Genomic DNA, 16,008 nt, shown 5'->3' with positions numbered 1-16,008 from the left:
TTAAATCTTAAAAGTGTAAAATGTCATATAACATTTACATTTGATTAAATTTATATTATGTAACAACTAAAGGTAATTTTAGGATCCATTAAATATTGGCGAAGTCAGGCAACATCCTCCTGCGTTGTGATCAACTGTAGTTTCTCGATTTACCTCTTTATAGATGGTCATGAAATCGATCGTGTGGGGCCGCTAAGGTGACGAATTTCACCTCTATGTAGAAGGGGAAGAAATTTAAAGTGATGTTTTTTGAATATATTTTTAATACGAAGTATCTTTTTATAAAAAGAAATAGTCTTTTGATTTTTCCCATTAAAGTTTAAATTTTTGGTGCAAGGTAAAAAGATGCCAGACCAAAATTTACTATGAAAATATTATAGCAACTATTAATTAATTATTATATCAATATAGTAATTAATTAATCGTTGCTACACTATTGTAATAGCATAATCATTGTTATAAAAGTTTCATGGTAAACTTGACAATGTTGAAGCGATCAACAAAATTAATAAAACAAATAATAATAAAAAATTCTATATACAAAATTTTTAATTAAATTAAATTAATTTATTTTTATATATTATTATAACAGTTGGTCTATACCTACTGTAATTAGAGTTTTTTTATTTTTTTAAATTATTGTGATGATTTAAAAATGATCATCTATTATAATTCATTTTATCTGTGTTTTTTGATTTAATCAAAAATTAATATTTATGAGAAATATATAAAATAATATTTAAATTATAAAAAAAAAATCTAAAAAAACGCATGGGCTAAATGATATTTTCTCAATAAATCTCTGCACTGTAACCCTTAAGACCAAAAGAAGAAGGTTCTAGTTGCCTCCTCAAGCGGATCTGGAAGGTTCGACTGTGTAGTGAAACCCTTCAGCCCCCAAACCTCGAAAGCGAAAAGTTCCTTCAGATCGAACAATGGCCCGTGATGCTTCCGCAGCACTCTCAGGTACACGTTTCTCCCTTACAATCGAGAAGAAAACAAATCGTTTCTTCCTTCTTTTTGTTTGTTCTTCGATCTTTCTTTGTTCTGTTGTATTGATTTCTTCTCGCTGCTCTTCTTCTTCTTCCATCCAGTGCGACAAACAGTTCAGAACTTTCTTAATGCGGCTCGCACAGGGAATCTCGATCTCTTCAAGAGTTAGTTCCTTTGCCGACGATCTTTCTGTGAATTTTCTTTTGCATTGCCTTGTGATGCTTTTTGGGGCGCCCGCAGAGTTGGCGAAGGCGCTGGACGAGGGGAATGGCGCTGCCGCAACCGCTGCTGATGTGAAGGACGCCAACAATCGGACAGCGCTTCATTTTGCGGCCAGAGAAGGGAGGACTGAGGTGTGCCAGTACTTGCTGGAGGAGTTGAAGCTCGATGTCGATGTGAAGGATGATGATGGTACGGGTTTGATTCATATATATCTGCATAAATTGGCGACAAATTCTGATAAAGTTTTTGATTGTGTACTTGACATTGAAAGAGAATGCAGAAAGTTTTGTTAGATAGTCTTATCTTTTACCCTTTCAACTTTGCATTTTGTGAAGTCCACGACGTTCTGCCCTTGATGCTTTATATATTTATCTATAACGAACAGAATGAGAGCAGGAGTTAGAACTACTTTCGTTTCCTTGCAGGTGAGACACCTCTTATTCATGCTTCTCGTCAAGGACAATATATAACAGCAAAGTATCTTCTCGAACAAGGGGCAGACCCTTCTGCTTCTAGTGATTTAGGAGCAACTGCTCTTCACCATGCTGCTGGAATAGGTCTACTCTTCTTCTATGTTAGTACATTTCTCTTAATTATGGTCAGAGGTCTATTAGCACTTAACATGAACAGTTCTGTTAATAAGGAGACATTATTGTTGCACCGCACTATAATAAGTCTACTTATATTATATATGCTAGAAAGCCATGTTATTATTTCTCTGATAAACTGTTGCTTAGAATATAGCATCTTAGTAGATTATATACAATGTACATGGAGAAACTTTTACTTAATTAAAGACTTGGAAGGTCATATAGCATATCAATTGCAGCAAGATTGTGAAATTGGAAGTACCATTCATTTGTTTCTTCTCCTGTATGTAGCATTTATAAGAACATCTTTTGTTTATGTCAATTGAAGAACACAATTTGGATTATGTATTGAGCTAAAAATTTCAAGGCCATTTCTATTTTTCCTCGTCTAGAACTCATAAAAGTGAGATCCTGCATTTTCTCATGACCTGACGATAGGACGAAACAAAGTTCAATGTTACTAGTGGTTAATTATATTTTTAATTACATTGTTTCTTATTATTCTTTATCATTCTATCCAACTTATTTATCCCTTTCTTTTGTTATTGTTTAAACTACATTTCATATTTGAGTGAATCTGACAAAAAATAAATATCATTGACATTAAATGTTTTTGATATTTTTTCTTGATTATGGCTTCTTTAACACATAATGTGTCTAACCTTGAAGTTATAAGTTTGAGTCGTGGAAATAGTCTTGTCAAATGTAAGGTAAGGCTGTGTACAAAAGACCCAATGTGATCCGATCCTTCCCTGGAACTCCGTAATGGCGGAACCTTTGTGCACCAGACTGCCCTTTATGACTTCTTTAACACATTTTTTCTTCTGGTTTGCCAGATTTATCATCTAATATTCCTGGATATGTGCAGGAAACCTTGAACTTATGAAGATCGTACTTTCAAAAGGTGTTGACATTGAATCACAAAGTGATGCTGGTACTCCTTTGATATGGGCTGCTGGTCATGCGCAGCCAGACGCAGTTAAATTTTTGTTAGAACACCATGCTAAGGTATTCTTCCCAAGTATTTCCAAACTTTATGCTTTGGTAGATATTTGAGCATTGTATTTCATTTAATAAATTTCTGTCATCTTTTGTATTCGAACCATGATTTGAAAAATTGGCGCACCAAATCATGTCCATTTCTGTTGATGTTTATTATTTCTTGAAACTGTTCTTTTTGGTAAAGCAAAATGGCAGATTTTCTCCTTTTATCATTTCATTGGTGCACCTTGGAGAGGCCATGGCAGTTACTTATGTAGGATTTATATGTGTGTGTGTGTGTGTGTGTGTGTGCGCGCACGTGTGCACGTGCGCATTAAATAGCTCCATTTTAACTCCATGAATTAATTGTGATTTTGGTCTAGCACATTATGTTTTTTATAGTGTCCGCATAAGTTCTTTATACTTCTCTAGTCTTATGCGGTGAAGAAGCACATATGCTTGCTTGCAGTTTTCACTGTGTGAGGATGATACTGACTGAGTCATTAACTGCTGGATATTGATATGCAATTGAACAAATTTGCTAAATAACAAACAAGAAGTGAATTTTATGTATTTTTTAGGTAAATATGTAAATTTTGTTTTATATATATCATGTTGGGTGGGTGTTAACATGCATTGTTGAACAACTTTTGTTCTGATATATATTGCTTAGATTCATACACAAAAAGTTAGCTCTGGCTTTATAGTTTGCTTAAGATGATTAAATTTATTGGTATGTGATAGATGTAAGTATTATCTATTTTGATTGTTAGGTTGATTAATCTGATATATTATATGGAAGATATAAAAACATATTTTTAACACATCTTATAATGCATTATTACCTATATGCTCCATTATAGCTCAATTAGTCATTGTGTTTTAATACAAAGGAGATTACTGTTTCCTTACGAAGAAAAGACATACCACATCCTTGGCTTTCTTGTTTCGTCTCAATACTCATGCATTCTAACTTTTGATTGGATGACTGGCGTTTGTGTAATAATAAAATGTGCTGATATATAATGTAAAATTCTACAGGCAAATGCTGAAACCGATGACAATATCACTCCATTGTTATCTGCTGTTGCAGCTGAATCACTTCCATGCTTGGAGTTGCTACTTGAGGTATAATTCTTTACATATCTGATTATGAAATTTTCTCAAAGTGGCAAGTTGTGTGACTATATGTTGTTTATCGAAGATAAATATTGGTCAGCTGTAATTTTCTGACTTTTCTCATAGAGTCTACTTGACATCCCTCTTGTCATTGCTTTACTTTGTTGCTTTTGCTAAATTGAACCATTCACATGTCTCATTAATTCGTTCATAACTATAGTCCTGAACTATACAAGCTGTTGAGGTTGAATATATGGAACGTGGTTCTAGACTTCTAGTATGGCTACATTGCTTTTAACACTCAAGTTCTTTCCAATATCTTAATTATTTCAAGCGCTATGAAATATCCATTCAAACTAAATGCATCTTCATTCGAGACAAAAAATGTTTGCTTTGAAGTAATGTTATGGATTTATTCTTATTCTGAGGATTGTGGGAAGGTCTGAAGGGCAGAGTGGGTTACTACTTGTGCTACAAATTCTTCTTAATTGTGGTGGCTTGTGAAGTGCAATTAGTGTGATACAATGATCTTACATGACTTCTTTAAAAGGTGATACAAAGTAAATTACAGCATACCTGTTGCTGTGATATGTGAACTAGTGAAAAATTGACAAGGTACAGAATAAGATTAGATGATTTGTGGATTTTAAGGGGATGAAATACATGGTGCTAAGTAACTGCATTGCGTAATGATCTTTGGTTAAGGCAATGTTTCAGTATGGCTGCAATTTGCCAAAACTAGGTCTGCCAGGATGGAAGTACCAAACCATGCCAATGTCGAAGAAACTGGAAGATATTTACACCATTGTTTCAGTTTAATTTATGTGGGGTTCTATCCCACATTTTGACACTATTGAGACTTGTGAATAGCAGAAACAGTAGAGAATTAAGGGCAGATAGAACATTATTTGTGGTTGTAGATGATTTTTGATTGCATAGGGCAGAGATGACAGTGTTAGTTTCAGCATTAGTTAACCTTCATGAATTATTTTCTCAATATGACTGCTACTAAACTAGTTAAATGCTGTTTCATGTCTCTTCATGCCGATATTACTGGTTAATATGTCAGTATCCTGATCCATGCTAATAAAACTAAGCCAAATTTGATTAGCACTTTGTGGTACAAAGATTACATCATAAAGTCTAACAAAGACTATAAATATTGTATATTTAACATTAGATATCCTTGAGACATATATTTTCCAACTTCTTAATTAAACCTCAAGAATATTACACCAGAAATCTGCACACTGTTACCACTTTTAGCACATATTACAGAAGTAACTGCCATGGCATTTATTACATTATATCCTATTTGCGGTAAGTTGGCACAATCTCTTCTGTGTTCAATTTCACTCAATGTCATATTCACAACTCACTTTTTTGCTTGCTTTGGTTTCATAGTCATTATAAGTACTGTCTAATATATTTGAATTGTTTAATTTATTTCTTTTATCTTTATAGGCAGGTGCTGATCCAAATGTTAGTGCAGGTGGAGCAACTCCATTGCACATTGCTGCTGATAATGGAAACAGGCAAATTATCAATTGTTTAATAAAATCTGGAGGAAATCCTAATCTTTGTGATGAGGTATGGTTTATTGTGATTATATATCAGAGTAAAATTTTGCTTATCAATATAGACATATTAAATATCAATGTGTTTTTTTGTGGGTTCAGAGATAACGATATATATTTTACTGTGGTTGATCTATGTTGTTTTAGTGTGGTTGATCTATGTGATCTGTTTTAGGTGCATTTTTATTTGCTTTAATCATGGATGTTTACACTAATGGCTAATTGCTGTTCTTCAACGTGTAATGATAAATTTTAAAGCCTCTTATATCACTTATGTTAGAAAAGGTAAAACAATTTGGATTGATGATGTTGCATGCAACATCTTTCATCATCAAATCCTAGTATATCAACTCTAATTTGAATTGTTCAAGTTTGAACCGATCTATTTTACTAGATGGCTATAAATAAGCATCCAAATAATTCAGATGATCAAGAAAGTCAATCTTCATTTCTTACTTTTTGTTGCTCAAATTTTATCATAACACCCACAATCGTTCTCATAGGAAGGTGGATATGCCGGTTTTATATTGAAGCACGATTTAATTTACTGCACCTAAATAGGCTAATCAATGAGTTGTGCCTAGGCCAGGCACAACCTGATCCTTGGCCCATTGGGTTTGACTCAATTAAGTTGAGTAAGCCTGTTAGGCTCCTTCTGAGTTGTGCTTGTGTCAGCTGTGTAAGCCTTAACCCAAGCCCAATCCAGGCTCAGGCCTGATGCAGCATTATTCGGCCATCTCATACAAGAGCAAGCAATTTGCCATAGGATAGTGTTCACATGCTTCTGGTTCAATTCTTTCTATCTCAATTCTCTTTTAAACTATTTGATTGAAACCGTCGTAGTAACATTGTAAGTCAAATTATTCCTTGAATCCTAATCAAATAGTGATTATTGCTTGCATCATGAAATTATACTGTTTTCATCATTAATTAACTGCTTGCAAATAAACTAAACAATGAGTTGCACCTGGGTCAGACACAACCTGATCCCTGGTTCAAGCTCTGCAACATGTATTATACAATAATTTAATCGCAGAATACCAATTTCATATGCATGTTAAGGTAGTACTTAGAGCAAGAGGTAGCCACTCACTCCCAATTGACCAAGGTAGGCCCTCCTCACTCTCAAAACCCAGCAAGTCGACATGGAGAAATGGAGGTTAGGTGGCAGTTGTTTGAGGATTCAATGTGGTTGGACAACTACCAATTACAACAATGAATATCCTCTTTGCTGCATAATCCTTATGGCGTTTGCAATACAGAGGATATGAATCACGGCCAGGATTGTAGAAGTTGGCCAATTTTGGATAAAGGATGTTATGAAAGCTGGACAGCACAACACATTTCATGCCATGTCGAGGTAGACCCAATTAATACCTCTACTTGTTAATAGATTGTTGGTAACTAAAAAAAAAAAAATCTGTCTCTACTGAAGAAAATGACAATTTTTTATTAAAATGAACAATATTTTTTAATAAATAATTGTTTTTTCCTGCAAAATATTTTATTGGTTTTGGTTATATAAACTGTATTATAAATTGCTTTACACACACACAGTATTGTTTTTATATAAGAAACTGCTTTATCAAACTAATAATAGCTGTTTATACACACACATACAAAATAACCAAAAAAAACTGTTTTTTTTTAAATAAGAGCTATTTATTCAAAATAACAGTTTGTAAAAATTGTTTTTAGACATTAAATAAAAGAGAATTGAGCTAAAGGAATTGAACCAGAGGCATGTAAATGTTTTCCTAAGGTAAAAATTGTTTGCCCTCATGCAGAATAATTGATCAATCCTATGTCCGCCTTCTTGTGGGCACAATCATGTAGGCAATCACAAACTTCCTTTCAACACCAAGGTAGAAAAAAGAAAAAAAATGAAGGTTGATTTGTCTTATGATGATAAATGGCATGTTCGAATGTTTTTATTTATAGACAATTGGGAAAATATATCGGATTAAGTCAATCCCTTCAGATAAGATCTGATATCTTTGTACCAGGTTTGAAAGAGAAATCAAATTAGATCTGATATATTAGGATACGATGAGATGATGTTTACGTTCATTGCATGTGATTGTTGGATGCAATGTCAGCAATCTAAATTGAGCTTGAGTAGGATCCATTATTTGGACTGATAATGTTGAATCCGACACATTACTAGAATTAGAAAAAGTGCTAAGAAATTGACGGCCATTGTGTTGGCATCAACTACAATTAAGTTCATTATATCAACAGAAGCAAAATGTGCAAAACAAACAAAAAAATGGGATCTAGTATAATACACATAATACATCTTACAAGAACTAGGATTAAGCAGCTATAGTTGAAATATTTAAGAGTGACGAGGAACCTGGATTGGTAAGGGTTGTGATGACATGATTTTATCATTGTTTCTGACATCTCTTCTGGATTGTACTCGAACTTAATTGTGTGAAAGGCTTGTTTAATTTACTAAATAATTCAGGTAGATTTTATTTGATAGAAAGGTTTTATTAACTTAGTGTTATATGGAAGCATATTCAATGTACATATCTACTACATCTGGCAGGATGGTTTAAAGCCAATAGAAATTGCTGCTCTGAGAGGAAATCGTGATGCTATTGAAGTTCTTTTGCCATTGACATCCCCAATTCCAAAGATTTCCAACTGGAGCATTGATGGAGTTATTGAATTTATGCAATCTGATGCAAACTCACAGCAGGTTTATGAATTAGAAAAGTCCTAGTGTTCTTGCATTGAAATTGCATGCTTGCAATAAGATAAATTCTATCCTGCACATGTTTGTGCAAATGATAGGCATGATGATTGGCAATTTCTAAAACATTGGCAAGTTTTTAGCTGTTGAATTCTCACATTTGGTGTTTGCATGTAGCTTTAAACACTTTGTTCTCTGTGCAGACCCGTAAGAAGGAAATTGACTCTACAGAAGGTGCCAGTTTACAAAAGCCAGATATTGTTGAGGTGGCATTCTGGTTCCTAGATTACCTTTGGCTATATTTTGATTGTTGTGGATGTTATGTTTGTACCTTATTCATCAACCTATGACTGTATAGTTGTCACAGTATGGTAGTTATTATCTAGCATGATATGCTGATGGGACTTCCAAGTCGATATTTTATTAAATAAGTCTGATGTGAATTTTGTGTTTTGTTATGTAAGATCATGACAAATACACATCAATCAAAGAAAACAAAGACTGGTTAGCAACAATAAATCAGAATAAAATTCATGGATGAATGATGATGATAAAATAGAGGATCAAGTCCAATAATATAGAAGGATTCATATAATCGACTCTACTTAGTGAGAAAAAGGTTTGGTGGTTATTGTTATATTTGCTCTCTCCTATCAAGACACATCTTTCTTGTTAAACTATGCGTATCTATAATGATTAATTGCTGAAAAATAATCCCATCTAGTTGAAGACGGCTATTTAATTGGATTTACCAAAATAGGGATGCAAGAAAAATAAATTCTTGATCTAGTATTCAGGACACAACTATTTTTTTTAGATTCATTATATAATGTAAAATGATGGGGAGTCTTGGCACAACGGTAAAGTTATTGTCATGTGGCCTAGAGGCCAAGGTTTCGAGTCTCAGAAACATCCTCTTGCAAAGCAGGGTAAAACTGCGTACAATAGACCCTTCCTCGGGATCCCGCATTGGTGGGAGCTTCGTGCACCGGGTCACCCTTTATCTAATATTCAAGCTCATGTCAACTCTTGTTAAATTACTTCCACCTTATGCAGGTGACACCTGAAGCTAAAAAGAGATCCTTAGAAGCAAAGTCACGAGGTGACGATGCCTTCAGGAAAAAAGACTATCTGATGGCGGTAGATGCATATACACAGGTAATTATTTTAATGTATTGGATTCTTTAAAGATGTTGGCTTACAATTTCAGGAATTGGATTCACACATTATTTAAGGTGAAACATGTACGAATTCCTATTCGCCAAGGCCTTAGTTGGTATATACATTAGTGCTGCAAGAAAGTTGTCCATTGTGACATTTAAGCTCTTGTCACCTCTTTGGTTAGTGAAACCTTGTGTTAAATAATTCGTTGTGTAATTAAAATGGCAAAAATAGTCTGACATGGAGTTCAGTGGTGAGATAAATTCTATCCGTTCCCAAGTTAGCTGGAACTTTTGTTGTAATCAAAATGGCAAGTCACAGCTTAAACCATGAATTTATCATTAACTGGAAAGAAACTACAGTGGTCTTATTTTTATATGGCTGACAAGTATACCTGTCGTAGTTGGGGCTTCCTAGTCTCCTGTCAATACGAAGTTCTTTGGAATCAAAATTCCTGTTGCTTTAGTTGTCATTTTCATTTCTTATGTTTGGTGTATTTTATCAGTTTGACTTGAATGGATAGTAACTTCAATGTTGGTGCAGTTTTTTTTCAATTTATTATATATTTTTTAAAGTGTTTGGCTTTTGGCCTTGGCTATGATTGAGATTGGTGGTATCAGAATGTGAGCTTTGACTGAGATTTTTAAAGGAAATAGCATCATGACTGAATCTTTTCAAACAATTACCAGGCCATAGATCTTGACCCAAATGAAGCTACTTTGTTATCAAATAGAAGTCTCTGCTGGATTCGCCTAGGACAAGGTGAGCAGGCTTTGGCTGATGCAAAGGCTTGTAGAGCTCTCAAGCCAGACTGGCCTAAAGCATGCTACAGGGAAGGTGCAGCGCTACGCTTATTACAAGTATGGCTTATAAATTTGTTGTTGTTCACTTGCCTGGGTTCCTTTGTAATACATGTGTCATGAACTAGCTCTTTCTATTTTTATCAGAGGTTCGATGAAGCAGCAAGTGTCTTTTATGAGGGTGTAAAACTTGACCCTGAGAACAAGGAGCTTGTGGAGGCTTTCAGGTATAATATTATTGAAATTGATGATTCCTTTGTCATCTTATATGAGTTTAGGTTGAAGGATAAAAATGGTGCTTGGTTTCTTGTTTGGCACTAAATAATATATTTGCATCTCTTATTTGAGCATCCTAATGTCCTTTCAAGTGTGCGCCTGGAGTGCCCGGGCACAGCGTAGTGGTAAGAGGCATGATGGTTAACCCATGCAACAAAAGTTTGATTCTCTCGCAGGGCATATCATATGCCTGTAATGCTCAAACTATTGATGATGTTGGGCCGCTGCATCAGGAACCACGTGCTTCCGGATTTATCCAGTGGGTGAATTGGGGAAAAGGCCGTCCATCTTTAGGATTAGTTGGATTGATGGATACCCAGATTAACAAAAAAAAAAAAATATTAAACTGAACACATACATTCCATATATCCTTTTTGAGTGCTGCTCTTCCAGATCTTCAAATTTGTAAATAGTCTTTCAGCTTTCTGTTTGTCAAAAGCTTGTTGGACCTTTTTCCTGAGTAAAAGTTAGGAATAAAAAGCTGGAGGGGTAGGAATGAACGAAGAGGGGGAAAAAAATGCATCTTTCTATATTTTAATGGATGAGATGGGAGAAGCATGAGTTGAAAGAGTATCCTCTTGGCTCTCTATCTCCTCCAAAATGGATTTGCCCAGATTTTAGAAGTGGAGGAAAGTCTGCTTATCGCATCAGTCTGCTTTACGAAGAAATTCAATCCATTCAAGTTCAAGTCTATCTCTTAATATGCTCCTGAAATAAATTCAATAAACTTTTACACAAATCTATGTAGTAAATTATTATATATAGTATCATTAACTGCATGGCCGCCTTGTTCATTTATTCAATCTCCTGTTTTCTTTCAGGGAAGCTGTTGAGGCTGGACGGCGATTTCATGGTACCGATCAGAAAGATTTATAAGTTCATCTTCTTAGATTTGAGAAGTGCTGTATCCATTATCTGCTGTCATGTTTTACTAGCCAGAAACACTAATTGCGCTGTGATATTGAACTCAGGAAATGTACATAGGGATTTAGTTCATCATGAATTTTTACAATACCGATTTTGATGTTTCCATTGTGTTTTTGTTAGATATTGCAACAAAAACTCATGCAGTTTGAATCATCAACTGGGTTCATTTGCTGTTCTAAAACTAATACCAGTTGTGTAATCGACAAGATCGAGATCGTTTTGTTTATTACTGGCAAAATTTCATTTTGCTTTCTGAAGTTTATTTTCATTTTTGTTTATGTTCTTGTTGCTGTCTCACATCAGGAGGTTGTTGGTAGTAGTATAGTTGTTTTCTTTCAGTTATGTTTCGTACTCTGAGAACATGTATTTTTGGTTTGAATTGTAGTCTTGGTTGGATTTGTCATATTACAGTAGTCATGTCGGATTTACGTTGTAGTTATTCGTTTTATTGGATTTACGATGTTTCTGTTTCGTAGAATTTGATTATGTTGAGTAGTATGCATGTGTTAACTGTTGTGTGGCCGTGTGAGCCTTATTCTATATTTGTTTGCATTGGTGTGTGTCTATTGGACGTGTAGTCCTATTTCCGACCGCCTGTGGTCGTGTATTTGTGCATGTATTTAGGGAATTGTCATAGTTATTGGGGAGATGCTGTCGAAATTTTTTGGACGGCCTTCTCGGGGCGTGACAAAAAATGAATGATATGACCTCATCCTGGTGAGATCTCTAGTGGCAAGTGGCAGAATGCAATTTACAACAACTCTATACAGGACATAGTCCTGTATCCTAAGCTTGCCAGAATGAAATGACACTAATCCAGGAGCTTGATCTTTCTAGAAGAAATAGGTATGCATGACATCTAGGGTAATGTTAGAATAAGGATCTCCAAAAGGTAGATCCGTGGGAGGATAGACTATGAAGGTGGACTGTGAGGGACGAAACCCTACAAATGTGCTAATCATGGATGGTGTGATGGTGATGTCCCTCTGTCCGACACGGGTGGTGAATGAATGATCATCGAGCTAGACCAGATTATTGTACAACTTGGCACACAAAGTAGTGTTGGCCGGGGTCGTACAATAAACCAGTTTACCTAGATGATAGTGATCAATGATCTGCATAACTAATGTGCATGAACGTAAGAAAAATCCTCTATTTAACAACCGACAGGGTAATAGTAGGTAAGATAGCTTCTCAAATCTAAGTCTCAACTCATCGGTAGGAAACCTAAGGTCAGTAGAGGGGGGTCCTGGATGGTCCAGCCTCACGTCCTCTCTTATACCGTCTAAATATAGAATTTTAATGTTTTAATAGACATAAACTATAAAACTAATAACTTGGGAAAAGTTTAGCGTTTACTTGGGCATTTTGACGCTAAAAGTGTATTCCTGTTGTCCTAGCATGCTCCACGCGGCGCGAGACTCAAGAAAAAATAGATAAAATGGTGGGACCATGCGACTATTTTATAAACCCGCTCAAGTCGACTCGAGCAACTCAGGTCGACTTGAGTAGACGGTGGGAGTCGACTGACCCTTAGGTCAAGTCGACTTGAGCCAACGAAACGACGTTTTCACGAGAAGTTTTGACGCCGTTTTTAGGGTTGGTTAAGTCGACTCAACTGTTCGTTTGAGTCAACTTGAGTTGATTATTCTACCTTTTAACGACAGTTTTGTTAGGGTTTTTGATTAATTTAATCTCAATCTCAATTAACATTTAAAGAAAATCTTTCTACAGTTTTAAATTTTAAAATACTACTTAGGTTTTGAAAATATTGAAAATATTTAAGTTTTAAAAATATTTAAGTTTTAAAATCATTAATTTTTGAAATTAATAAGTTTGAAAATTATTAATTTTTATAAAAATTATTTAAGTTTGAAAAATATTAAGTTTAAAAAAAATTATTTAAGTTTTGAAAAATATTTAAGTTTAAAAAATAATTATTTAAGTTTTGAAAAATAATTAAGTTTTGAAATTATTAAGTTTTGAAATTATTAAGTTTGAAAAATATTAAGTTTTGAAAAAATTATTTAAGTTTTGAAAATATTAAGTTTTGAAAAATTATTTAAGTTTTGAAAATATTATTTAAGTTTTGAAAAATATTTAAGTTTTAAAAATTAATTAAGTTTTGAAAATATTTAATTTTAAAAATATTTAATTTTAAAAATATTTAATTTTAAAAATTAATTGAAGTATTAAGATTTAAAAAATTAATTAAAATATTAAGATTTGAAAAATTAATTAAAATATTAAGATTTTTAGAAATTAATTAAAGTATTAAGATTTATTAATTAAGTAATATTACTTTGGTTTGTTGAGTTGCTTTAGAAAATTATTACCTAACTCATCTCACATGAGTCTAAGTGAACAAACAGTTGATCCTATCGGTGTTGTGAGATGATTTTACTAATTTTATCTTTGTTTATTGTTTGAGGTATCTATATTTGATTAACCTTGAGTTAAATTCAGGTTTAACCATCAATTAATTAAGTTCACATTTTAAAAATTAGTTTCCAGACAGTGGCGAGGCACAGAGGCCTTCTTGGTTATCGGAGCAACGACCACATTCTAAGACAAAACTAATTTAAAAAATTATGAACTTAACCAATTTATTGATAAACTTTGGTCTAACTAGTCTAGGATGTGGCGAGGTAGCTTCAGCTAGTTTATGAATCAAGTTAGGTACTCCTTACTCTTCTTGACCACTTAACCCAAACCTCTCTAACGTACTATCATCTCGCCCCACCCTGGTACTAGGTTAGCAAGAGTTAATTAAATAGTTAGTCCTTATTCTAGCCTAAATTTTCTATTGCTGGAAAATAAAAACTAAGTTAAACATGTAATCAAACAATGTGATTTGGATCCCCCAAGATCGTGTCCCTTGATGGGTCGGATCAAGTAGACCTGATCCTTAGGGACTCAAAATTGGTTCAGTCCAACTGGATTAACCAGGTTAGACTTAGGAACCCATACTTGGACTCTAGTTCGATTACATGTTCTATGTGTTAATGACATGAATGATTTGTATTTAACTGAATATCTAATGCCCGATCAATTGTATCCAGCCTTTTGTGACCCAAGCATCATATCCAGATACTTGGATCCAGAGGTGAATCGCACAAGTGATCGTCTTAGTCTACCTACTTGGAAATTTTCTTCCTAGGGAGCGGCGCCTCCCCTCTCCGAGGGAGGCCTTGAACGCTTCTCGTTCGCCAATCTGTCTTCGCCTATCCATCTTCGCTGATCTATCCTACTTCAGAACAAGAAGACTTTCCAAGGATTGCCTGAACATCAAGATAAGTTTTCCCTGTTGGTGCAAGAAGCACTAGATCTTGCTTAAAGTTTTGATATTTGACAATACACTTAGGTCTGGTCAGTTTGACCAAGGGTTGATCCAAATATGACCTGATATTTAGATGTGAGCGAGAAGTCTAGTCAAGTCAGTTTGACTAGATGACTTGCAAGAAGTCCTAGTCGGTTAGACTAGGCAGTGGAAGTCCTGATCTGAAGATTGGGCAAGAGAAAATCCTAGTTGTAGGCTAAGCAAGGGAAAGTCCTAATTGTAGGCTAAGCAAAGGCAAGTACTAGTTTGAAAGATCAGACAGAAGTTTTAGCAAGGTCAAGTGCACCAGGTGCAAGTCCATGCAGTGTCGGAGGACCGAGAAGCATGACCAAAATCCAATCAGGTACGGTCAGGAGGACTAGAGGGTTGGTGAAGTCTGGGTGGTATGGAGGACCAAGTCATAGCAGTAAATTTCTAGGGGCCGAGGACCATGGCTAAGAGGGAAGTCCAACAAGTCCGAACTTGTTGGCAAAACTTCTTCCGAGTGGAGTGGGTAAGGGCACGTTCCCGGAGTGGAACAGTAGGTGTTAGACTAACCCAGGATTTCAGTAGAAATTCAAAGAAGACCCACATAAGATTTAGGTTGTTTTATTTGTTTATATGCTTGTCTTGCAGGAATCAGGAGCTGAAAGCAAGATGGAGAAAGCAGAGGTGAAGCAAACAAAGGCAGCTGAACCAAGCCGGGGGTCAACTCCGATCAAATCTGAGTCAACTAGTTCTAGTCGATCGGAATGTTGATTCCAGGCAGTTGGAAGTGGATAAACACTGTGAAAGCCGAAGTCTATTCAAATACTTAATGTCTGATTAGAGTCGATCTGAATGGTGGTTCCAGTTGACTTGAAGGCCGAGTCAGCCACGGAGAAAGTGGATCGCGATGTAGGTGGGGTCGACCTGAATAGGCATTCTAGTCGACCGGAGGGTGCTATAAAAGGAGGGTAGACGTGCACAACCAGATGCATCAATTACAAGCCATCTCCTTCTCCTAGTGGTGATTCTGAATATGAACGGGGCCATACTCTTGCAACCGGAGAAGATCGAGGAGGAGTGCCTGACACTCAGGACTTCCAGATCGACAACCAAATGTTTGGTTTATTGTTTCTATACTTATCTTATTTTGTCTTTCATTATTATCTTTATTGGACTATAAGACGGATTTCTCCGCCTTCGAACGAACGTTCAAAAAGATAGTGAGTTAGAGGAGCTGCTCGATATACCTACTCCTCCTCCTCCACTTACTACTGATCAGAGACTGACCAACATGGAGGAGACTCTACATAGCTTCTAGTAGACAGTGATAGGTCGGCTGGACAGTCAGGACGCT

At 35.3% G+C, this 16,008-nt stretch overlaps 1 protein-coding gene across 1 annotated transcript; it reads left to right on the top strand.

The window, feature by feature from the left end:
* Positions 1-835: 835 nt before the first annotated feature.
* LOC141836158 (uncharacterized) lies at positions 836-11,500 on the top strand. The gene is made up of 13 exons (XM_074723581.1): positions 836-966; positions 1,095-1,157; positions 1,234-1,404; positions 1,641-1,772; positions 2,674-2,813; positions 3,828-3,914; positions 5,370-5,495; positions 8,037-8,189; positions 8,387-8,449; positions 9,240-9,341; positions 10,034-10,204; positions 10,292-10,371; positions 11,242-11,500. Exons 1-13 carry the CDS (start codon positions 936-938, stop codon positions 11,294-11,296), a joined length of 1,374 nt encoding a protein of 457 aa, XP_074579682.1. The 5' UTR covers positions 836-935; the 3' UTR covers positions 11,297-11,500.
* The last annotated feature ends 4,508 nt before the right edge of the window (positions 11,501-16,008 follow it).

The sequence above is a fragment of the Curcuma longa genome, chromosome 10 (assembly GCF_044706935.1).
Source record: "Curcuma longa cultivar G26 ecotype Majalengka, Jawa Barat chromosome 10, ITB_CL_G26_1.1, whole genome shotgun sequence".
NCBI lineage: Eukaryota > Viridiplantae > Streptophyta > Magnoliopsida > Zingiberales > Zingiberaceae > Curcuma > Curcuma longa.
Note: the sequence above shows the minus strand (reverse complement) of the source record. Positions and strands in the feature narration are given on the sequence as shown.